We start from the raw sequence: 26,449 nt of genomic DNA, 5'->3' as shown, positions 1-26,449 counted from the left end.
TAGAGTTGTTTTTGTTGTGGTTTTCTGTTAAAATTACTTTCTGTTTTTAAAATCTACAGGACTGTTTTTATCCTTTTTTAAAACAAAGTCACTTAAGCAAACTTATCATGTTTTTCTTTTCCCAAAATAACATTTTAGATCCCACACAAAGCCTTCAAAATAAGCACTTTTTTATAAACTGAAATAAGTCTGTTGTATAAATAGAATTATTTTACTCTGAGAAGGTATAACATAGCTCTCAGCAATGATTTTATCAAGGTTATTTAAAATAATTCAGTACAAGCAGTTGCAAGCCAAGGAAATCTAATGTTACCATAGCCAACAAAAATAAAATATATATTTTTCTCCCACTCATTTTTTTCACTCAGCATGAAAAGAGGCTTTAAAAAAGTTAGTTTTCATTCTGAAAAGTGGATGTGGATTTATATGCATGATTAAAAATGGAGACATCCAAAAGTGCAGAAAATGATGAGTTGGAAATGCTCATTCAGCTTGTTTGGTGTATTGGTCCCAGTATTGCTCAAACCTTGATCACTCTACTCTGTGAATGATCTCATTCAGATTAATAAGACAACTCATTTTGCCTCAGATCTTCCAAGATTAGCATATTTAGAATGCGTAACTGCTCATAGGGAAGACTTTCAAGGAAAATACAGAATGCTTCAAAAACTGGTGTTTATTGTTCAGTATGTGGCTCTCTCTTGTTTGAATCAACATGAAATCAGTTAAACAGCATAGGGTACGAGGTACAGGAGATTGTCTTTCAGGTGACACCCAAGATCATGGTCCAGACCAAATTTCACTAATTGTTATCTTGTTATCCTTTTTAAATGCTTATTTAGCCCGTAGGTGGGCAAGCTTCTATGGGGTAGATGTGATATCCTTTATTAGACCAACTGAATAGTTAGGGGGGAAAAAAAACATTCCTTGCAAGCTTTTGGGACAAATGTCATTCTTCAGGCATAGGGAGACTTTGCTGGTGTTATGTGTTCTCCAAGGTAGAAAAGAACACATTAGAGAACACATAACACCAGCAGTCTCTGCCTATGCCTGAAGGGCATTTGTACCCGAAAGCTTGCAAAGAAGATTTTTTCAGTCGGTCTGACGAAAGATATCACACATATTCAAAGAACCTTGCATGCCTATATCCTTAGACCAACGTAGCTACAACCAACAACCCTGAAACATATTCAGCCTGTTACGTTTTGTTGGATCGGGATCTTTCTACCATTTCATTTGGATATGGTCATTGTCTTCTCTTTGTCATTTCTTACCTTGAATGGTTAAATATTAATACTGTAGACTCTTAAACACCTTTTAAGCTAAATGAAGGCATCCCTGCATACTGTTTGTTTGAAAGGCATTTAAGGATGACATGTTGTTTACATGTACATTTCAACATGATTAATATCTTGTAAATAGATTTTTCCACTAAAACTAAAAAATATACTTTGGGAGGAGTGTCATCTGTGGTATGTCTTCATAACTGAAGCTTTTTTAACCATTTCTGTTGTGCAGGTACAATATGTTATTCAGGGATACCATAAGAGAAGAGAGTATATTGCAGCTTTCCTGAGTCATTTTGGAACGTAAGTCATCTTTAAATGCATTGTTTCTTGCAACAGTAGCAAAAACATAGGAGGAACTATCTTCATTTCATGGCCCTTGGTTTATGTAATTCACTTTACTGGATAAGTCCAGATCTAGCCGTATACCCAGTCAGATTCACATAGGCTTTTTTAGTGATGGTGCTACAGAGCAGTCCTCTTAAAAGCCAGCCACCAACCTGTTCGACTCAGGAAAGACCTAAATGAGGAGTGGGTAGTAAACCATTGAATCAATTGAAGTTTCTTTAGTTCTGTATAAGGTGACTACAGAATTAGCATCATCATGACGGTACATCACACAATAGATGAATGTAGAGCAGCTATAAGCAACATCACCAGTGCTTACAGTAGCACCTAAGTAGAGCGTTTACCAAAGCCATGTACCACTTTTTAAATTGATACCCATGGCTTGAATTGTAGCCAGGTACAAATAGGAAATTAATGTAGACTTTAGAGATCTGGCCTAATTAAAAACATGTTGTTTTTTTCCTTGAGAATTATTCAATACAAGATTTATTATAGAAAATCCTGTCATATGTTTTTACCATGGCTTTATAACATAGTTATTAGACAAAGAATTAATTTTCCCACTAATAAAGTGAGCTACACTAGAATTCTGCTGTGATTTACACATGAATGCAGGCATTAGGGATCTCATCCCAGAGTTTACAAAGTAAAAAAAAAAATGTTTATGATCAAAATGTATACATGGCTCACACAGCAAAGTGTAAAAACTATTTGGCTGGATCATTTTAGATGCCATGCTCTAATACTGTGAAGGGCTTTTAGAGGCTGTGTCCCTCCCCCCATGTATGGTTTGGGTTATTGATGTGTCTAAGGAAAAAGATGTTCATAAAACCATACTTTAGGTCCGTGTATGTTACTTTGACAATTAGATTGTTTGTGTGATATAAAAATATTTAAAAAGCAAATGTGGTGATTTGATTTTGATTGGCAAAAATGAGTTTCTTACTCTGGGACTAAGTATAAACAGTCAAAAAGCCTGAGGTTGAACCAATTAAATCTTTGCAGGTTAGTCTGAGCTGCGTAGATAGAACCAGTAAGCGAGTGAACAGACATTCACTTTTGGTTCTGGAAATGCAGGCACATGCATGCAGTGGCCCAGGCCAGATGCTGGGGGTGCTAAAGCATGCCTCCTGGGTCTGCGGGAGCAGGTGGCTTGAATCTGGACTGAATCTGGGGCAAAAGTTCAATAAACCAATTTAAGCTAAATTAGTTAAGTCTGATACTGTATCCATCTAGGTTTATCTTAAACTGGTTTCAGCCATTTTGAAAGCAGTTTATGTGCACTGAACTTGATTGTGTTACAGATTTGAACCAGTTTCCAATCACTTACACTGGTTTATGTGCAATTTCTGTCCCTTGCCTGGATGATTATAAAGAATCAAGAAAACAGAAATTAATTTGCTGTCAGCTGGATTCTTTTCTTCACAGATTCAGGGAAAATGCCCATTTGCCAGCTTCTCCTTAAATTTAAAATATATATTTTTATGCTGTGGATATAGGAATTTTCAAGTTTAGTCTTTTCCTAAACTAATAGTGAACGTTGTGCTATTTGTCCCTAGCTTTTCAATAAAGTCTTAGATTTTATCTATAAACCCATGCATCTAGGTCATTAATAATCCATGTTTGAGTAACATACAGCTAGATTTGGCTAGACATGTCCAATCTTCTTTTTTTTTTTAATGGAACTGCCATGGTCATAATGTTAAAATATGTCTTGTTTATACTGAAGATGGCTATATGATATAAGTAAGTTTATTCAGTATGAGAGGAGCTATATGTTTTCCTGTGTTTAAATAGAACAAAATACTAGGCAGTATATTAAATATTGGACATTTATTTTAATCCTAATTGTAAGGAATATTAGTAAAAAATATTGTGTTCTTATTTCATGTTTCTTTTTGACAGTGGTGTGGTTGAATATGATGCAGAAGGATTCACAAAACTCACTCTGCTACTGATGTGGAAAGATTTTTGCTTCCTTGTCCACAGTGAGTAGCTGTTTGTCGCAGGCACATATGTGTAGCCTCTTGAAGATAAAAGTTCAAAAGGGAAAAAATACAATTACAGGAAACAGTTTTAAAGTTATGGCTATTTTTATTCAGTGCTTATGTATTTTTGATGTGAAAACACAAAATCCTGACTGTTTTGAGAATGAGATGAATGAATGCAGATAAAGCAGATTACCTGATTTATAAAATCACTTGGGGAATTCTGGGAAAATGCTATGGTATCTTGAGCCAGTAATTAGTACATGCTAGCAACCAGTCCAGCAGTGTAAGTACCCAGGAGTACCTGAATTCATGTGTAGCTTGTTAGGAAACAAGAAATGTATGTGCTTTTTTATGTCAAATTAACAGACCTAGCCATAAAGGTTTGTGGTTTTATTTTCCTGAGGTGGATGAACAGAAACTGTTGCTTTTTCAACTATAACAGACTGTAGCTTGATTTTCCGTCTGTGATTCCTGGAGATGACCATAGGCCAGATAGAAGGAGTCTGATTTCCACTTAAGACCCTTACACGTGGCATAGCCTTAATACAAACAAAATTAAAATCAGCAAATACTTTAAACTAAACTTACAAATCATGGAGACACAACAGAACATCTATAGAATTTGAGATGACTTGATCACAGTATATGAGGATTTTCTGGGAGGCAGAGATTTCTGATAGCTGACAACTGTTCCATCCAGCAGAAAAAGATATGATGAGATGAGAGCCGATGATTTGAAGCTACAACTAGCCAAATTCAGAATAGAAATGAGGTGCAGATTTGCAGGAAGAGTTGTTAACTATAGGAACAGCTCACCTAAGGATGCGATGGATTCTGTATCCCTGGAAGCCTTTAAATCAAGACTGGATATTTTTCTAAAATATATGCTATCATTTAAACAAATTTGGGAGTTTTATGCAGACACTATTGGGGGAGGTTCTGTGGCTGGCATTATGCAGGTTAGATTGGACAATGGTAACTGTTTCTTTTGGCATTTAAATGTACGAATGTGAGCAGCACACACATACAGAAAGAATTTGATGTTCACAAATGTGGTTACCTTCCCCTTTTAATTTTGACCAGTACATTTTTCTTCTTTTTCCTTCTGCTTAGTGTAAAGGAAAGATAAACAATGCGCTTCAGTTTCAAGCATTGTGTATATTAGCTCCTTAATACAGGAATATTATTGATATGTTCTTTCTTTTCCATTAACATTGCTCTATTTTTGCTATGGAAGTACCAATAGTAATCTTTAAAAAGAAACTTGTTGAATATAGAGTTTTTAAAGGGGAGAAACAGAGACCTGTCATTCAGGGAAGTCTTGTGGTTTGTGATATGCAAGAAGTCCATGTGAACTATATGATCACAGAGGTCCCTTCTGCCCTTAAAATGTGTGACTCTGAATTTTAGTCTCTACAGAATACATCTGGTCTTATTGCTTGTAAACTTCAGAAAATATGAAACTGGATTTATTCTCAGCTGCCTGTAACACATACAGTATAAACCAGTGAAGGTAGACTAGTTGGACAAATCAATGTTTCTTTCTACTTTCACTCATTTTTTTCCCCATTACATTCTATTGCAAACCAGATCACTGCCACTGGATGTTCCTTTCCTTTGAATATCAGACTCTCCACTCTCGTTTCAGCCCTTTCCTTCCTTACAAGGATTCTAGAATCATAGGAAAGTAGGGCTGAAAGGGACCTCCATAAGGTCATCCACCCCTTGCTCGAGGCAGGATGATCCCTGATTAAACTAGCCAAGTGTCTGTCCACCATGCTCTTGAAATTTTTCAGAAAGTTCCTGCTAATCTCCAACCTAAATTTCCTCTGCTGCATCTTGAGGCCATTGATCCTAATCCTGTGTCCTGTAGTGCATAGGCGACTGGTAGGGGGTGCACATGCCCCCCCCCAATGGGGCCGGTGCCCCTCCTGACGGCCGACACTGATGCTGTTGCTAGGGCTGCCGCCGTCGGTGGCTTCTGCGAGTGCCTCCCCAGATTCAGGAGGCACTAGTCACTCATGCTACAGCGACAGTGAAAAAACCCATCTCTATTGTGTCTATAATCACCCTTAATGTATTTGAAGCCTGTTACCAAATCCCCCCTCAGTCTTCTTTCCTCCAGACTAAATAACCCCAGTTCTTTCAGACTTTCCTCATAAGTCTTGCCTCCCAGCCCCCTAATGCATTTTGTTGCTTTGCGCTGGACACTTTCCAAACTCTCAACATGCTTCTTGAAATGTGAGGCCCAAAAGTGGACACATCTCTCCAGGTGAGGTCTCACCAGTGCTGAATAGAGCAGAAGAATAACTTCCCTTGATTGTAAACGACCTTCCTACTAATACCTAGTATGCTGCTGGTATTTTTTCAACAAGAGCATGCTGTTGGTTCATAATCAGTTTATGGTCTACTGTAAGCCCCACGTCCCTCTCTGTACTACTGCAGCCTAGCCAGCCATTCCCCAGTCTGTGCTAGTACATGCAGTTATTCTGTCCCAAGGTCAGGACTTTGCACTTTTCCTTGTTGAATTTCACTTGATTGATTCCAGACCATTTCTCCAGCTTGGTGTTGTCCACAAATGTGCTAAGTGTAGACTTAGTTTCCTCATCCAAATCATTAATGAAGATATTAAGCAACGCTGGAACCAGGACAAACCCCTGGGGAGTCCCACTTGATACCTCCTCCCAACTAGACATTGAGCTATTGATGACTACTTGTTGAGTATGAAGATTAAACTAATTATACATCCACCTTATAGTACTTTCTTGTAGTCTGTATTTCCTCGGTGTGTTAATGAGAATGTTGTGAGAGAGAGTGTGAAAAAAGCCTTGGTAAATTCAAGGTATATCACATACATTGCTCTCTCCCCATCCACAGAGCCTGTCACTTTATGGAACAAAATCAGATTGGTCAGGCATGACTTGCTGTTGGTGAATACATGCTGGCTGCTGCTTGTTCTTTTCTAGGAGCTTCACAATAGATTCTTTCCTGCTTCATGATCTTTCCAGGTGTGAAGGTCAAATTGATTGGTCTGCAGTTCTCCAGATCCTCTTTCTTCCCTTTCTTAAAGATGGGCACTATATTTGCTCTTTTCCAGTCATCTGTGACCTAACTGGACCTCCATCAGTTCTCAAAAGTAATAGCCAGTGGCTCTAAAATTATTTCAGCCAATTCCTTCAGTACCCTAAGATGTAGCCCATCTGGCCCAGCCAACTTTTGGCTGGGATGATCTAGCTGGGGATGGTCCTGCTTTGAGCAGGGGGTTGGACTAGATGACCACCTGAGGTCCCTTTCTACTCTAATTTTCTATGATTCTATGAACTTGAAAGCATCTAGCTTCTCTAAGCAATCCCTAACCTGTTATTCTGCTATTCTAGGCTGTTTGTCTCCTTTCCTATCTATGTTGCCAGCAGCACTCACCATCTGGTAGCTGTCCCTATTTGTGAAGACTGAAGTAAAATAAGTTATTAAATAATTCAGCTTTCTCTGCATCATTCATAACCAGGCATCCAGGTTTTCTCTGTTCAAAAATTCCAAATTCTCTGATAAAAAAATAAAAATTGTCTGATTAAAAACTCCCAAATCCACGTTTTTCTGCTGTTAAAATGAAACATCACTAACATATATATAAAAAAAAAGTATCAGTTGAACACAGTGTTTTATTGATATACTAGCAAATTGCCCGTCAAGAGTGTGGGGGGGAGGGGGACAGGCAGGAACAGAGCCCCATGTCTGTCCCCATGCCACACCCTGCCACTCCAGGTCCGACCCATTTACACCCCCCAGCTCCGGGTCTGGCCCCGCTCCACCCCTACCCCTCCCTGCTGCTCCAGGTCTAGCCCTGCCCTATCCCCCCCACCACTCTGGGTCCAGCCCTGCTCTATCCCAACCACCCGCATCCAGCCCCACTGTACCTCCCCACCCGCATCTGGCCCCACTCTACCTCTCCTTCCCCTTGCCACTCTGGGTCTGGCTCTGCTCTACGCCCGCACACACATCCAGCCTCGTGCCCCCCTTCAGCCAGTTGGGGTCTGGCACCAATCTATATCCCTCCCCCACACTGCTCAGGGTCTACCCCCCCTCCCCCCACCTTCGGAGTCCGGCCCTGCTCCACACTTCTCCCCGCAGCTCCAGGTCCTGCTCTGTTTCCCCACTCTGCTGCTCTGGGTAGGGAAACAGAGCATCAGGGAGACCTATGGTTTTTCTGGTCTTCCTCTTATTTTTGACATACTTGTAGAATCTCTTTTTATTGCGTTTTACATCCATTGCCAGCTGCATCTCAAATCATGTCTTGGGCTTCCTAATTTATGCCCTGAGATACTCTTATACTCTTTCGTAGTGCTATGTCCACATTTCCATTTTTCATAGGATTCCTTTTTTAGTTGCAGTTCATAGAAGAACTCATTGTCTAGCCAAGATGGCCTCCTGGTGAACTTCCTAGTCTTCCATCTCACTGGAATAACTTCTCCTGTGCCCTTAAAGTAGCTTTTTGAAAGTAAAGCCAGCTCTCCTGGACTCCGTTTCTCCCCAGACTCGCCTCCCAGGAAATCCTACCCCCTGCCAGTTCCCTAAGTTTGTTAAAGCCTGCTTTTCTGAAGTCCAGTGTCTTTATTCTGCTGTTCTTCTTCCTTCCTCTTCTTAGGATTTTGAATTCTATAATTTCATGGCCACAGTTACCCAAGTTACCTTCCACCTTCACATTATCAACCAATTCCTCTGTGGTTATTAGCAGCAGAAGAGCTTCCCTCCTAGTTGGCCTGTCTACAATCTGTATGAAAAAGTTATCACCAAAATACTCCCAGAGTGACCTCTTTATCTTCAGTTTGAGTTTAACTTGTTTTAGAAGTATGGTTCCTTGTGGGGCTGATTTTTTGCCTTTGGAAAACATGGCCCAACAAGCATTGAAATGCTGTTTCACAGGAGTCAAAATGATAATTTCTACTGAATGGTATATCAATTTTAATTGTTAAATGCTATTCAGAGATGCCTGTAATGAATATAGAGACCTTGAAAGGTAAGATTATAATTGTAAAGCTTATCACTAAGTATTAAACCTGTGGCCTTAGAAGTCATACATTAAGTTATACATGTAAGCCAGCCAGTTTTTCCCTTGCTTGGTGAATAGTCCATTGCAAAACTTAAAGTAACATGTACTAAAGAATATTGCAATGAAAGCATCAAAACCTGCAGTTCATTTCCTGACTGAAGTTATATTAGACTTTCATCCTTTAACCACTGACATGACTCAATATATTATGGTAAAATATTTAGCAATCTGTTAATAAAATGTCTAGCACAGATAGCCTTAAATTGAAAAAGGATGTACTTTATGGATTTATGAAATTAAGAGAAAAATTCTGATGATATATTTTCTTACTTTAGGCAAAAATTGAGTCTTTAAGTCAAGTTGTCAGTAGTATGAACAAAATTGCATTTAAAAGAAAATGTATAGGTTTTGGTGACAACCTTAATTTTAGGTCTTATATTTTCATGCGGTGTTTTGAGCCAAAATAACAAGACTGTTACTGCAAGAGGACTAGGAAATGAAACAGATTAGAAATAAAATGAAATAAATTGGAATAATGTTGCTCCCTAAAATGAGATAAGTGGAAATATAAAGATCAAAAACTGAAAAGGTAATTTTTAAAATAGCAAACAGTATGGCACACTGTCTTTTAAATAAAGGAAAATACAATATTTTATTTAAATCTCTTTTTGAGTTGACTCAGGTCTCAGGTTTATTCAAAACATATGATTGTTTTCACATCTAAATTGTCCCTGCTGCAAAGAGAGAGAGAGAAAGACAGAGAACCTCAGAACCATTTCACATGCTAAAAAATGCAGTTTCAGAATAAAGAGCAAAATAAAGAAAGTCTGTTCAGCTTGCCTTATAATGTAAGAGAATTATGTAATTACAGACTTAATCATTAGATTCAAATAGTTGCTAAAGTGAGTCTGTTAGATCAAAGGGAGGTCACAGGAACTCTTGTTTCAGTGGTTTAGTTCTAAGAGTTAATCAGGCACTTTCAAATATATATATTACAACAGAAGAAATGAATCTTCAGAGAAGTTCTTGTGCATTCACATGGCAGAGGAAGTCATTAACCAGGCTTAATGTTTCTGGTATTGATAGAGTTCATGAGTAACTTCACCTTCATTTGTGTTTCTCTGTAGTCTGAGACCTCTGCATCCTTTGCTGCTGTTTTATAACATTGATTTTTTTCTCTTTACTTTTGTAAATGAGCTGTGATTCATTTTCACAGGCTTTAAAAATCCTTTGTTTCTTGAGCAGGTGTATGTACAACTCATCAGTATCAATGCAAATGTCGTGTGTCCATAGTAAGGAATAAGTAGAGCTGTTGACATGGACATAAGATTGTGAACATGTTAATTATTGTATAAAAAAAGCTTTTAGAAAATTAACTTTAACTCAGCACCAAGAAGATTGGAAAAAATGGAATTGGATATAGTAAGAAAAGTAACAGTGATGAGTTAGCAGTTGTTTGCTAATAAAGAAGTCTTCCAAAGTGGAAAGGCCTTGCTTTACTAATGGTGTAGAGAAACAAAACATTTAAACCAAGGGAAGTAAAGTAATTGGGTTTTTTTAAAAAAGCCATGGACACCTCTTGCAACCCCTGACAATGAGATTGTCTTGATTTAGGTTTTCTCCCTGATTCAGCTAGTGGATCCAACAACCGTTACCCCAGCTGCTTTGTATTTTCTCAAAATTGGCTACTCTAGTCACTTTTTTGATCTTTCTGTCCTCCTGTGCTATAGGTTTACAGTGCCTGTATATTACCCCCTGCTTTAAATTCTGCTACTAAGTCAGAGCTAGTTGTTTCTTACCTCAGTGCTTCAGAAATTAGGACGTTCTTTGGGAAGTGGGGGACCTGAGGAGAAATGACAAGTACAGCGGGCCCTGACCAACAGTCTCTGAAGCTAGGACACCTATGACACCATAACTGTGTAGATGGCTGCTGGGGACAGTGGGCATGATGGTCAGCAGTATAGATCCAAGGTGAAGGACTTCAGTCTTTGATGCAAGCCAGCCAGAGAATTCACTGCTGTTTATATGACAACCAGAAACTGAACTGTCCTATCAGGTGCCAGTATGGAGCTATACTTTACCTGCAGACTTTGTCATCAATGTGGATCTCTCTTGTCTACCCTCAAAGGTACTCTCATGTTGCAGGGTTGGCTTCAGAGCTCTGGGGCTAGCTCAGGAAAGTAGCCTCTTTCATTCAGAAGTTCTCCTGTCCTTGCTAGTCCTATATATGTGGCAGTCAGTAGTCAGCAGTTGGCCTAGAACAGGGGTGGGCAAAATATGGCCCACAAGGCCATATAGAGATCTATATTAGCAATGCAGAGGTATCTAAGGACAAGCAATTCCAAGAAGTCAGGTCCTGTTCATAGACCAGAAGCCTAGTAATTTGCCTTTGCTTTCTAAGAGGATACAGAGGCCATCTAACTGCTGGCACCCAACCCCCCTCAACCAACTAGGCCCAACCAGCCATCCTTAAAGCCGTCTCCATCAGCAGTAGAGATGTGGACAATGGTGGTAAATGGATCAGGCTGAATTTATTGATGCTTTTGTGATTGGGTGCTGCCATCATGGCCATTCTTTCTTCTGTGCACCCCAGTATCTCTCAAATAAGCCAGCGGCCAAGGCTTGTAAGCTAAGCCTTCTTCCTTCACTGTGTGTGGAATGTACTTGGATGCACCCCCTGGGCATGGTCCTCCTACCCCTTTCTAGATGCACCTTAACTCTTTCAGGAGAGGAATTTCGTGCAGCAAATCCCACAAATATTACAGAAGCCTTACAGGCTTAGGGCTGCAGTAAAACCATCAAGGAATGGCATTTCCTTGCTTCTCAGTAAGTGCCACAAACAAGTTAACACAGATCTGGAACCAACTTCCAAGAGAAGTGGTGCTGGCTCCTACCCTGGGGGTCTTTAAGAGGAGGCTAGATGTACACCTTGCTGGGGTCTTTTGACCCCCATACTCTTTCCTGCCATGGCAGGGGGTCAGACTAGACGATCTGCTCAGGTCCCTTCCGATCCTAGAAACTATGAACCTATGAAACTATGGTGCCTGGATACACAGATGCCATGCCCAAGTCTTGAATAAGTATTTTAAGAGAGCAAGAGTATGCTTGCTTTTCAGCACTTCAGGTATGCATATATTGGCCAGTAGACTGGATCATGTCCATTCAAGAAATAAATTAGAACTTGATGTGCAGGTATTATTCTAGCCAGACTTAAACTTTGTTAGGAAGGACTGATTTGTCATTGTTTATTGAATAGATAGCCATATCTTTCTGTTCCCACAAGACCTCTGAGAGCACCCTGAACATCAGCAAGTTACATCTTACAGAGTTCTCTTTTATTTTTTAAAGAAATATTTTCACTGCCCTTACATCAAATGGACCAGGATGGTTTCCTCCATGGTTTGATCTTGGAGATCCCCTTGGCTCAGTAGAGAAGTCATGGACTTCCTGAAATTGAGAAGAAAAGCTTATAAGAGGTGGAAGTCAGGAATTACCACCGAAGAGAAGTACACAGCAATAGCCTGCACTTGTAGGGAGTGGATTAGAAAAGCAAAGGCAGAAACCAAATTCAAATTGGCAACTGGAATCAAGGACATTAAAAGTTCTTCTTTAGATACGTAGGAAATCAGAGAAAAAATAAGGGAAACATAGGGCCACTGCTGAATGAAATGGGAACAGCTGATAACTGACACTCAGGAGAAAACCAAACTCCTAAACAAATAATTTGCAATTGTATTCCACTAGTTAAGGGTGTTAGTCTGCTTGACAGGATACAAGATAATTAAAGTGGGGGTGATTACCCTTCTATAGTTGACAAAGATTTTGTGAGGGAACATCTAGAGAGGCTGGATATCTACAAATCTGCTGGACCAGATGAACTACACCCAAGAGTGCTGAAAGAATTGGCCAACATCATCGCACAACCTATGGCAAAAGTCCTATCTGAAGACTTGTGGTGCTCAGGAGATTCCCCCCAGAGGTGGTACAATCACCTACTCTGGAGATCTTTAAAAAATGACTGGACATGCATCCTGCTGAGGTTAGAATAAAAACTCCATGTTGCATTTCCTCCCAGGTAAGTACCTATAATTGAAGGCCATAAATTTCACAAGCATTAGTAGCTGCCAATTACTTGGAAAACATGAAGCAACACAGGAAGGAGAAGATGGTGGGGAAACTGGTGGACTCCATGGAGCAATGTGCCAGAGCCACAGGAGCATGAGGACTGGGAGGGAGAGGGTAGAAAACCACCAGGGCTGCTGTGTGGAGGTAATGGAGCAGGGCATGAAGCTTTCATGGAACTGAGTGCCGAAGAGAATAGCAGCATGTATGGAGGACTTTACACACAGGACATTTTGAACATGACATGGAAATTGGGCCCTTTGTAACACTTTTGCCATGGGATGAGAGCACACTCAGCTTCTGAGTCATCACGCAACTTCTGCCTCACCAGTGAGTCATCACGTTACTCAGCTTCTTGCCTCAGCACTGAGTCATCACAAGATTTCCCAGAGCAGCTGGGCTGCAAGCAGTTGTGTTGTATGTGCCCGAACAGCATGTGGTCCCACTCAGAAATTGCTTCAAATAGGTGGCCAAGGGTCTTGGACAGCTCTATTATTTAATACTGCAAACTGATCATGGTTGTGGTTGTTTCAGCCACTGACTAGCGTCTCAGTCTCTGGCACCCAATCCATACCAAGACTTTGTCATTGCTCTCACAGCTTTGTAAAAAATGCAACAGACCATCAGAATCTTGGGAAGATACCGCTTTGTCATTTCCAGCTGGACCACCTGATCTTGAGCTGCTGAAAGGTGCCTTCACCATCATCCTGCCAAGTCAATCATTAGACACTTCCTTCTGGATGTCAGGGAGCCCTACGTAAGGCTTCATGATCACAGCAGCAATGGATAGCAGGGTTGCCAAGTATCAGCTGAGGGATGGTTATACTCTTGATCTCTGCGCTGCTACCAGGGCAGGCAAACCTCCCTTCCTCTTTCAGGAAGCAAGGTGGAGTTGCTAAAAATTCTTGCATCGTGCACCTTTCTGGAGTATCCTTAATTTCCATGTATACATTCCCCATGGTGATTTACCACATTTTGCAACAGTGACCAAAAAAAAACTTTTTCTTTAAAATGAACTCTAGAGGCTTGAGGTACTGGAGTGGGTGCTAAGAATTGGAACATTTGTTCCATCTCTCATCCTGATGCAGTTGAGGAGCCCTGTATGTGTGAAGCAAATGATCCTCTTCGTAAACCTTAAGAAACATGGAACCAGTTCCTTTCCCACTGTTGAGCAAACCTCATGCACAGCAGCACTAACAGTAGATTTGCCCATGCCAAACTGGTTTGCCATGAAACTGTAGGAGTTCAGGAGGCTGCAAGCTTCTGAATGGCTAATGCCACTCTCTTGTCTACCCTCAAAGGTACTCTCATGTTGCGGGTTTGGCTTCAGAGCTCTGGAGCTAGCTCAGGAAAGTAGCCTTTTTTCATTTAGAAGTTCTCCTGTCCTTGCTAGTCCTTCTATATATGTGGCAGTCAGCAGTTGGCCCTAGAACAGGGGTGGGCAAAATATGGCCCACAGGCTGAATTCAGCCCCTGGTGAGCCTTTGTCTGGCCTGCAGCGGGTCCCTCAGTCCTGCCAGGCCCAGGCACCATCCACCTGTGGCAGATCGTGCTGCCCCCTGGGCATGCAGCAGGGCTGGGGTGGCTCCGCAGCTGAACTACCTTTCTAGGCAACCCAGGTGGCAGTGGCTCCTTCTGGCTGTCGTTGCCACCAGCCCCAGGCCCACAGTACCAGTGGGGACCCATGCTGCACAGCCCCAACCCCACATTCCCCACATCTCTGGATTCGCTTGCCAGGCTCAGCAGTGGCAGTGGAGGACAGAAGCTATTGTTCAGCACAGGGTAAAAGCAGCCTCTCCCCCTCACCACTGCTGGTGCTTCCTGGTATAGCTGGCCAGAGCCCACATGGGGCTGCCCTGCATCTGCTCTACGCTGCCATTGCTGCCCTGCCGAGCAGCCCAGAGCCAGTGGTGATGTGGTGTAGATGTGGGGCAGCCCAGTGTGGGCTCTGGGCATCTACACAAGGAAGCGCCAGCAATGGTGAGGGGGAGGAGCCATTTTTACCCCGCACTGAGCAGCAGCATCTGTCCTGTGCTGCTGCTGCTGAGCCTGGGCGAGCAAGTCTGGTGTAGGTACAGAGCACACAGGGTCGGGGCTGTGCAGTGCAGATCCCTCTATTACTGTGGGGCTGGGGCACACTGCTGGCAGTGGTGGGGAGGCACCTCAGGGTGTGTGGGCACTGAACAGTTGTGAGACAGGGGTGTGGGGGTTCCCATGCACACTTCACCATACATACAAACTGTTGCCCACAAGCCCCACTACCACCCCCCCCGCATACAATCACACACCCCACAAACACCCCACCCACCCACACCCTTTGCCACAGACACACCTGTGTGCCTCTGAGGGAGCCCCATGCTTTGCTACTCACACACCTTACCACACACATGCACCCACAACCCCAGCCACCTTCCCCCTCCACATACCCAACAGCTCCCCACAAACCCCATACCCACCCGCCCTTACCCCACCCCACACCCCCACAATATACAAGAGTAAGACTTCAGTTTGAGCTATTATCCAGTCACCTCTATATACACCACACAACCACACAGGACAAAAATATTTTTTTTTAATAAAATTAAAATATTCTAGTATCAATGTTTGATTTTTAGTGTGTTTGTGTGTGTTTTTGTCCTTCTGGTTCCAAAATGGCTAACCCCTTCCTAAAAGGAGTACTTCTGGGGCAGGGGGAAGACTTTTGGTGGCAAAGGTCAGGGGTTAAGGAGCAGGACTTATGGCCCTAAGATAGCAACCAAGGGGCAGGGCAGCTGTCAAGGAGCAGAGCTATCCTTGCGGCCCTCAGCAGCTCACCAAAACTCATTAAGCGGTCCACCAGCCAAAATAATTGTCTGCCCCTGCCCTAGAGGAAGCCATCCTCATTCATGGGCACTCCATCACTTTTTGGTAGCTCCCTGGCACTGTGCCCCAGCCATCTGTGACAAGTACTATAATATATTTGTCCATTGTGGCCCTTTGATCCTGACCTTGCCACAACATTAATTACAACTACTTGTTCAGACAGGCAAGGATTAGCTGGGTTTTGTGTTCTTGGCAGTTGTAGGTCATAAGCATCACAAAGAACTGGCAGCGCCTGGCATAAAGCTTGTTAAAGAGCTCTAGACAGGGGGTGTCTATGCTGCAGCACCATGCAAGTTCCATCTTGTGGCAAACCTTTTCCCATGTGAACACTCACACTAGTGCAGTTAGATGGTGCTTTGTGTTCTGCTTTTGCCTTGTACTAGTTTACCTGTATGTTTGTCCCAGTCCTGATCTAGGTATGTTGTTTTGCTGAAGAACATTGCTGTCAGCAAGTCCATTGTCTTTGATTTACTATCTTGAAGCAGATGGACATGTTTAACCACCATTCATTCATTATAGCTAAATGAACTGCAGTTAAGCACCTTGAGGGAGCTGAGACAAAAAAGCTCAAAGATTTTTCAGGGGGAAGACTGGGAAAGGTGAAATTTGTTGGAACAAAAGAGAGAGGGAAAATAAAGATATTGTGATGATGGTAACAAAGGTAGCAAAGCTGAGGACAAGGGCACAATACATGTTGCTTCAGGGAAAACAAGAAAGGGTAGCAGACATGTCAAGCACAATAATAAAAATAACAGTAAATAAATTAAACATTTCAGTAGTTCAGTGATAAATATAATGAAAACAAGTCTGCACAGATTGACAGTTGAGTAGGCAGTGGCAAGGCCACATCTTTTTTCAGCATCTCTTTTGCTGTCTGCCAGAAAGGTTGATATCTTTAGGCTTGACCTTGAAGGTGTTTGGTGTACATACCATTCTTCATGCTGCCCAGGGAAGCTGTGGAACATCCTTCATTGGAGGTTTTCAGGAAGAAATTCCCTAAGTGTGTGACTGGGATAATGTGAAAATGGCACATTCTGCATTTGTACAGGGGGTTGAACTAGCTGATCTTGAAGTCCCTTCCAACCCTGTGATTCTTAGACAAAATCTCTTTACGGCCATAAACCCACAAAATAGGGTCTCTGTGGTTACATGGTTCATGGGACTGTGCCAAGCCCTCCACACTGGGGTGAATATTACCATTTGAGTTAAGTGGGAGTTGTGAGTGTTCTTCACCCCTCAAAATAAGGCACCATCAGGCAAGAAAGGCATTTTAACTACAGACAAGCTACACGTAAATTAATTGAACTGGATGCATTCAGGGGTTAATCCTGGAATTAAACAGCAATATTATGGTAACTGAATTACCCTTTTGCTACTTTGTTTCCTCTATTGCCAGTTCTTTAAGAGGTGCTGACAGTTGTATTTAGTTTCAAATTTGTATTGAATCACAAATAATTATATAACCTTATCATTATCCATTGAGACTACTTTAAACATCATGTTCCTAGTCATGTTCCTATGACTCCATCCTGGAGGTTAATATTATATGAGCTAAATGACATTTTACAGGCTTAGTATATTATGCTGGAGGTGAGGGAGATTGAAGGCAGAGGAGGTTTTTATCCTTTTTGCCTATGCTCATTTTTAAGTGATATAAATCTCTGAAAACTTGTTCACATCCTTCATTTGGATGTTATTAGAGACAGAGAATGGAAAGAGAGCAAATTACAAAACACAACACAAATAGTAACAAACAGAAACAACCCACACATGGGGAAAAGTAAATTAGATTTTTAAAAGGCTTTTGTTATCATGGCTTATGATGGAAAAAGTTATGAAGGAAGTTTTTTTTTTTTCTTGTAAAGGGTCAGTTTGTTGTTGAATGTGTCTCTTTAGTTTTAAAGATCTGTATTTGCCATTTGGGGTTTTAGAAGTTTTTAATGTATAGTCTTGAATTCTTGAACTCTTCTGATGGCAGAAAGTATTGCTGTCCTTACTTTAAAGATGTACAACTTACACAAGGATTCAGGGACTTCCCCAAGATAACAGAATAAAGTGTGTCGTAGAACTGGAAACCATGTACTGATCTCCTGATCCCCCATTTAGAGCCTTAGCTATACAACAGTGTTTTTTCTCCAGCCCTGCTCCATGTGTGTACTTAGTTATTCATACTCACTTTGCTGAGAATAACAAGTTTTTAGGCCATTCCCTATTACCATTACAAAGCCAGTATGTTTTCCGCATCAGCAACAGAATTGGGAACTAAACCTCATTTGAAGAGCCAGATTCTGAACTTAGTTACACATGTGCTGTCCTTAAAGGAAGTGGAGTGAAAACTCAGAGTTCCACCTGTGCTGAACAACACGCTGGACTAAAATGGTTAAGGCACGTTAACTTCTACAAGCATTAGCACACAAGGGACACACCATGTCCAGCCACCTGAGATTACTCCACCTGAACAACTAGATTCTAGGGCTGTGCAAAGCTTTGGTCCCTGATTCGATTTGGCAGAGATTTGGCCCAATTCAGTGGCCGAATCTCCGAATCTGAATTGAATCAGGAGACCCTTTAATCTATCCGAATGGAATTGGAACCCTCTGAATCGATTCAGAGAGATTCAGAAGGATTCAATGATTTGGACATAGACACAGCTTTAAATGTTTTTTCTATATACTTCAAGGTACCAGGCACTTCCAGTCCACTTCCAGGTCTGCTCGGGAGCACACTGCCCCACCCCCTGCGGCTCAGCAACTGGTGCCTCCTGGGTTGGGGGGGCACCTGGGATCCCCCTGCAGCCAATAGCTGACCCAGGAGGGCTTTGGGAGGCCCCCTCGTGCACTCAGCAGTGGACCTGGAAGTGGACCAGAAGTAGTTCTGGTCCACTTCTGGGTTTGCTGCCGAGCACACAGGGGGTCCCCCATGCTCCTGTGGGATGCCCCATCCTCTCCAGCATCACAGCATTCATGAGCCGTGCCTGGTACCTCAAGGTATGTAAAAAACCCACACATTTAAAGCTGTGTCTGTGGCCAGATCGCTGATTCTCCGAATCAGCATCGAATCTTCAGATTCGGATTTGGCCAAATTGAATCAGGGACAGTGATCCAAATCAACAAATTGAATCCCTGTCTGCAGTTTGGACCAAATCCAAATCAGAATTAAATACAGCCCATTTTGACCAGATACCTTTTTATAGCTGGCTCCCCTATTGGGGGACAACTTCAGCATGAATTCAGGATAGGTCTTGAACTTATGTCTCTAGAGCAGTGATTCTCAACCAGAGTGCCACTGTTGAGAATCTCTGGGGTGTCATGAGATCCTTTTAAAGGTGCTGCAGGGTGCTGCACAATATTAGCACTGTTAGGTATGTGAATACCTACACATGGTTCACAAGATAAACCCAGTGTTTTCAAGCTGGAATCCAGGTCTCATACTGACCTGTTGTGGAATTTCTGAGTTCTTTGCAACAGAAAAATTGTGACATTATTTTTCTGTAGTCAAAAAATGAATGAAAGCTAACAGCTAGCATTTTTCAAGAGGTACCTTGTGCCTAATGCGGGATGGCTCGAGTCTAATGAAGTTGATAACCACTGCTCTAGAGACCTAGCAAGATGCGTTAAGTGCTCTACCACCACACCCTGGGAAAGGAAGTGGAGTAGCAGAGGTATAATTTCTGGACATAATGTACAGACGCTAGTGTTGATAGAAGTGTCTGGGGTAGAATTTGAAGGCAAGTGGATGGTGCAAGAGTCATTTAGGTTACATAAATACATGATCAGGAAACAACCCAGTTTGAGTTTTAGATCTCAAGTTAAGTTTGAAACACTGGCAGGAAAATATTGCTACTTGTCATCTGAGTACGTTTATTAAGGAGCCATTGAGAAAAGCTGCTTGTTTTTCACAGCCACTTTCAGAGGAGAAACACATTTTAAATACTTGTATATCTTACTGAAATGATGTTGAGAAGTTCTCAACAATTGTCAAGATGTCTCATCCAACAGCAGTAGAGCACTAAGAAGGATACTACTCCTTTTCTCCAGCATTCAGATGTCATAATCCCAAAGCTAGTGTAGGCACAGATTTTTTTTCTACTCTTCATAGCAACCATTACTATACATATATTGCAGGTTTCAAATGGTTCAAATAGGCAGGAGGCAGCTGTGTATTTAGTGGAGTTTATAGTAGCACCAGTTCCATCGCTGCTTGGAAGAGTTGCTATAGAAACCGTAGCAGAAACAATACAAGGAAGTGGAAACCAGCAAAAAAGCCTTGGGAATTTTTTTTAAAAATGTAGCATGCACAAGATAGCAAATCCCCAGATCTCACAGGGATCTCAGTTATAGAAATTAGAGATAAACTGGTCTATTAGTCCTTCCATTCCATTTCCCTGGGATCTGTGTTGTCTAGTTCTCCATAATATATTTAGTATTAAGTTCAGTTTAGTCCTGAGCCATACAGTTAAATGGGCATAGGGGTTGCTGGCACTCCAAAAAGAGAAGACATTTTAAAGCGGTTTTCAGGTTAAGTTTATGACATTTTATCATCCGCCTTTCTTTATTACTGGAGACTGTTTGAAGAGTCCCTTAATTTGTGCTGTGAACTGTTTCTCATATAAGACTAAACAAAGCATTCAGAGACTCTGTTTGAAGCACATATGTTTAATTTAGAGTTTTCAAAAGCTAAAGGGCACAGTCTTTCTAAAAGCCTCCCAAATTGCATAGCGGTTATTTTGCATTATGAGAATTGGGTAATCAAAGAAACAGAAGTTCAGCAGTTCTGTCGCAAACACTAAATAAGGTAAAATCTTTTCAGTGGGACTGAGTTTGAGATTTTTGTTGAAATTTTTTTTGAAGTATATAAGCGCTTCTGGCTTGACTGCCCCTTATGTGTGTGTTGACATCGTGGCCTCGTCTAATCTGAAGCTTTTCTCAGAATTTTTCACCATTGTACCATTCCTGGCGCTGCTGTGCTGGTGATGGTTGCTGTGAACATTTTAATGTAGACAGGGCACTGGCATTTTTACAGTCATGTCATCTGTCTCTGTTCAGAGCCAATTTAGATTACACAGAGGTAAATGTACCAAGGAACATTGATGCCTGGTCTACACTAGAGCTCCCACTGGTAGGAAATTAAGAAAGGAAATCTCAGTCTATAGACTCAGCCATGGCAGAATACTGATCATCCTTTTCAAACCAGAAAGGGTTACGTCCTTCAAAAGAACAGTTTTTTCTAGGAGAGAGACAAATCCCAGGCTCAGTGGAATCTGCAAGATAAACAAGTCCACACTATATAATGTGCAGAAACAGTTTATTTCAACATAAGTCATTGTTTCCATCATTCTGAAAGACACATGGTCTACAGAAAAACACTATAATTAAAAGTAACCACTTCTCTATTTGAGACTTTGAAGTTGGTCTTTCCAAAGAAGCACTATGCAATCATAGGAGATGTTAGGGGAGGGACAACCTGGGTGCTCAAGGTCTTTGAAGGGGTCTTTGACCCCTCTCCCTTGGTCACCAGTTCAAATCTCTCCCAGACTGATAGGTTCCAGGCCAGTATGAAAAGGTTTGGAGGCCTCTGTCCACTGTCTAAAGCAGGACTGTCCAACTGGTGGCCTGAGGGCTGCATGCAACCCATGAGGGGTTAAACTGCAGCCCCCGGATTCCTGAACAGCCACCACTTCCCTCATCGCAACAGCAACCATCCAGGCACCTCCTCCCTCTTCTCACTTCCGTTTTCTGTGCCTGCTTCAGGGGTTGGGTGGTGTGATATGGAGTGGCATGGGGAGCTGAGGGAGAGCTTGGGACTGTGTGGGTGCCAAGTGCAGAAATGAGTGGGAGTATCCAAGCAGCCCAGGGCCCATAGCCCCCATTGATGCAAACCCCACTGGTACACTCTGTGGGACACTCCTGGTATACAAGGATGTGCCTCCTTTGCAAGGCACATCAAAGGAGTTGGCACTGATTGTACCATGTCAACATTTTCAGCAGAGAGGCTAACAACTGCTGAGTATATTGTACTAACCTGGTGTCCCAGGGATATCTGAGTGGATTAAAGCTAACCAAGGTAAAGTCCCTCCAACATTTTGTCCACTTTAGATTCAAAATAGACTCTTCCTCCTGTCCTAATCATCCTTATAGCATACTTGTCTTCTGAGTCTCACAGTGAACTCCTGACATCCTTCATATTCCTAAATGCTTGAACTTCTTACCAATAGAGGCCAGAAGATTTGTGAATGATTGTAAAGACCCACTAATGTACAAAACCCATGGTAGAAGGGAAGAGCTTTGGTGCATAGTAGCCATCCTTGAACCTCATTTTTAAACTAATGTCTCAGTATTTTGCTGAAAGGGGTGAATTTCAGATGCCTTGTAAATCCTGAATGTTATCAACAGGGTTATGGAATTACTTAAAATCACATTGTGTACCATCTATTGTTAAATTTACACATGAGATTAATGTACATTTTTTTAAGAGAAAATGTATATTTTTATCTTTTCTTTCAGTTTTACTTTGTATAGTTGTATATAATCAAATTCGCTCTTCCAAGTTTATCAGCTTGTTTCTGCAGGTCTTTTGCACAGGAATTAGAATATAAAACATTTTTTAAACAGTAAAATGTAATCTTGCAAAAGCACCCAAACTGGCCTGTCTCAGGATAGATGGAGTTTCATAACTTGCTTTTAGCTTTTAAAGTTTACTGGATAGTGATTTCAAGTTGGCAGTCTTTTTTTAACATTTGAAGCCTGATTTTATGATGTCTATATCCTTATTACTATCTTATACTATATTCTGTCTCAAGTGCCTCATGCTATAGGGTGGCAGTGGCATATTTTATCTTTGGATGGGTTATTCATTACTTTCAGCACCTGAATATGTGTTACCTATGGAGAAAAAGAGAGTAATGGCATTCTAAAATAAAACCTCTTTGTCTCCTAAAATAAAGCCTCTCTTACCTTTCTGGAGAGCGGGACAAGGGTCTGAAGGAGTTGGAATTCGCAAGAAGCAGAACAAAGAAACCAGATTTAAGTGCCAAATTTCAAAAACTTGTAGGGACTCGGAAACAAAAGACGCTTTGGCAGAAGAGTGGACTAGCCAGACATATCTGTTGATAAGGGGTTCCTTTTAACTGTGAAATTAGCCATTGCCTGTAGTATGACTAAGACCTGGTATGCACTAGTGAGTTGTGCCAATTAAACTCTCCTTTCAGTTTTCAAACTTGTGTGCATACCATCCAAACCTTCCACTTTCTGGCAGTTATGCCTGATTATAGAACAACATAAGCCTCCTGCTAGCGTAGATTTGTCAGCTCTGTGCAACATGGCTGCCTATATTTATTGTGCAATCCAAAAATATAGCATTCTCTTAAGGAACTAACCATCTGATAGTATTTCTGAGATTTTTCTGCCCAAGAGGGACACACTGACTTGAAGTTTGCCTCACTTTTATATGCCTGGGGAAGTCTCTGCAAGCATCTCTATTCCTGTTACTGGCTACCTTTGCACTGAGAGCATGACTTCTCATTCTGAGGCACATGCTGCTGCCTTCTTCAGGAAAGAGTTGCATTGTGGGGGAGATGAACCACATAAGGACAAAGCTACAGCTCTCCTACAGAAACAGAAACATTTGTAGTGGCCTTGAGGAGCATGTGGTGAAATCTCCACATTCATTTTCAGCTCAATCTGTCTAAGCATTATAACAGGATTACAGGCCATGCCCTTCCATTGAGGCAGTGACCAGCACCCATCTCTGCTGCATTTAAGTTTGCAGCAACAAGTTTTAGGAGGCATCTGAAAGGAGAGGCATAACTGGCCAGTACTACACTCCTTCTCTCCATATTCAGCACCCTCCCTGCTCTAACTCCAGCAGCAGGAGGGGCAGAGCAGTGGTAATGGTGCGGGGGCAGCAGCCAGAGGTTTGCTGCTGCTTGTGGGGGATGTCACCTCTTTTTTTTGTTGTTGTTGCTGACATGCATATTGAGTGGCCAAAAAAACACCAGGTTTCCATGGGAAAAAAAGAAGGTGACATCTCTCCTAGCAACAGTGAACCTGCAGCCGCTGGTCCTCCACTAAGTGCTGTTACTACTTCTCTGCTCTCCCCACTTCCAGACCTGGAATCGGAGCTGCTGTAGAGAAGGTGTTGGCTACAGGGCAGAGGGGGACAGGAGGGTGAGGCACCCTCTAGCTCCATTGCAGTGCCCCGCTCCTTTTAGGCAGTACCCAGGGCTCTTGCCCTGCTTGCCAACCTGTTGTGATGTTGTTATCTGAGAGCAGTTGATTACAGGGCATAAAAGAAAGGATCACGGGCAGTTGGCCCAAGGCCTGTATTACCCTGCAGAATTCTATAACATGCAACACCAACAAGGTCAGATCATATATCTGTGGATGTGTGCATGTCAGTTAACCTTTACCCTTATTAATTTTTAAATCATTACAGTTGGTCATCTAAGAAAAATAAATAGGTTGTTACTGTGTATTGTCCCTACAACTCATACCCTCTTTGTACAGGAAGTAGTGGTCTTTCTGACATCACACTGTCACTGTTGTAATTTCATTCCATCTCCTTATTGCCTATACTAAGAGATTTGTTAAGCCCAGCTGTTTCCAGATAAGCAGTGCTGATGAGACCCTCAAATTAGGAGGAAATTTCAGCTCATTTAGCACATAAAATCATGTAGATTCAGGCCTGGCTGTCTGCTTTTTGGATTACAGAGAAGAATCTTGAAGCAACAAATATTCAGTCTTCTTCCCTTATTGAGTTTAGACCACTGACATGTACTTGGGTACTAGAAAAGCTGGAAGTACTTTGTCTTCTTTGGATCTGTGGCCTTTTTGACTGCTGAAGCCCACTGCGGAAGTACTGTGCCCATTGTTGTTTGAGATTGTTATTGCTCCAGGCTGCTGGCTTCTCCCAACTAAGCAGATACATTTCCTCTACACTAAAAGCAAAGACTTGTTAACAATTTGACCATCAGCCCCTTTCACATCTTCCATTTCTGGTTAAGATCATAAAGAAGGATATGACAGGACATCTTTCTGATACCTAGTTGGATGAAGAACAGGTGGCTCAAGGAAAACCAATGTTGGTGTTGGTCAAAAGGGGAAAGCAGTTTGAAGAATTAGTTTCTCTTCCACTGACAATATACATCCCCCATTCATCAAAGAAGTGAAAGGGCTTGGGGTCTTTTTAACTCCTCATGAAGCATAAATGACAAAGTAATGTCTGTATCTAATTCTTTCATTACCAGCTTTCTAGGAAACTACATCCCTTTCTCCCAAATAAGAACAGACTAGTGTGTTTGTCACCTCTGGGCAGAATTACCATAGTGGACTGTATCTGAAGTTGCATTTGAAGATAATGCAGAGGCTTCAGCTGTAGAATGTGGTTGACTATCTTCTCCATGGCTTGAGGTACCATGAATGTATCAAGAGCATTATTCAAGTCCCTCTACTAGTTACCAGCAACTTTCAGTGCTGTTTTAAGGCTTTGGTTCTAATCTTGCATTTACATGAAAGACTTAATGATTGCTTCTCTTCTCTGAAAGTGTTTTATCATACCCATCTTGTTTTCCATGTTGTTCAGTGAGTATCCAAGACAATTAGGCTAAGTACAGACAGTCAAAAAGCCCAAGGCTGAATCGATTCAATCTTTGCAGGTTAGTCTAAACCAGATAGATTGAACCAATAAGCACATGAACAGATGTTCACTTTTGATTCCAGAAATGTAGCCACATGCCTGCAGTGGCCCAGGGCAGAAGCCAGGGAGCACTCCTCCCTTCTCTGTTGGAGCAAACAACTTAGGCTAAGCCTAGCCTGCCCACCCTGTGAGAGAGGGATGTTCAGGGGAGGTGCAAAGCATCCTGGGATGCTCAGTTTTCTATCCTGAGTTGACTTGAATCTGGAGAGGATCTGGGAACAGAAGTTCAGTAAAGCAATTTAACCTAAATTAGTTAAGTCTGATACTACATCCATCCAGGTTTATCTTAAACCAGTTTTGGCCATTTTGAAAGTGGTTTATGTGCACTGAATTTCTGTTGTGTCACAGATTTGAACCGATTTCTGATCACTTATACCGGTTTATGTGTAATTTCTGTCCCTAGACTTAGTGGTAGTGCTTCCAATACCTCAGTGACAGTATTCTATCTCTAATCTGCTAAGTAAGGACACAGCTGTTGAATACAAGTGAAGTTGGTAGCACCAGCTATTATTTAGGTTGTCCTGCTTTTCCCATTAGAAAGACCCTGTTTTTACTTAAGCTGTCTCCACTCTGTGTCTGATCTGAACCTCCTCCCCGTTCCATCCTGTTACGCGAAATATTGTTGTTAATAGTTGCTATGGTAATGCCTGTGACTGATTCTCAGTCAGAGTTCTGCAAGATCCTTTTAAGGGTGCCACACATTTGCACTAGTAGTATGCAGGATTCACAACATAAACCCAGAGATTTCAAACAGGAATCTGTGGTATCAAATTTTCTGACCTGTTGTAGTCTTTCTGAGTTCTGTAAGAAGAATTGCTCTATTATTTTTCTATAATCAAGAAATGAAAGAAAGTGAAGAACTAGCATTTTCTGAGGAGTCCCTTGAATTCAAAAAGGTTCAGAACCACTGGCTAAGACAGAGCAGTTATATAAAGTTCTCTGAATGGCTGAGAGTTTCTGCTTTGTCTTCTTCTGCAACTGCTCCTGCAGACTAGAAAAGCTGGCTGACTCTTCCCCACGATTGTTCCCCAAGGCTACATAGGAAGGAAAGAAATTTGCCCGTGGATCAGGTAGTCTTCCCTGCACATGGTCTGCAAAGG

General features: G+C 41.7%; 1 protein-coding gene across 1 annotated transcript in view; it reads left to right on the top strand.

Annotated features, from left to right (window-relative positions):
- BRE (brain and reproductive organ-expressed (TNFRSF1A modulator)) overlaps positions 1-26,449 on the top strand; it is a 288,488-nt gene that overhangs the window by 229,799 nt on the left and 32,240 nt on the right. The window contains exons 9-10 of the mRNA XM_019549599.1: positions 1,519-1,589; positions 3,540-3,622. Of these exons, the coding sequence (XP_019405144.1) occupies positions 1,519-1,589; positions 3,540-3,622 (154 nt within the window). The remainder of the gene's footprint in view (positions 1-1,518; positions 1,590-3,539; positions 3,623-26,449) is intronic.

This window comes from Crocodylus porosus, unplaced genomic scaffold, assembly GCF_001723895.1.
Source record: "Crocodylus porosus isolate Cpor-Errol unplaced genomic scaffold, CroPor_comp1, whole genome shotgun sequence".
NCBI classification, from domain to species: Eukaryota; Metazoa; Chordata; order Crocodylia; family Crocodylidae; genus Crocodylus; species Crocodylus porosus.
Note: the sequence above shows the minus strand (reverse complement) of the source record. Positions and strands in the feature narration are given on the sequence as shown.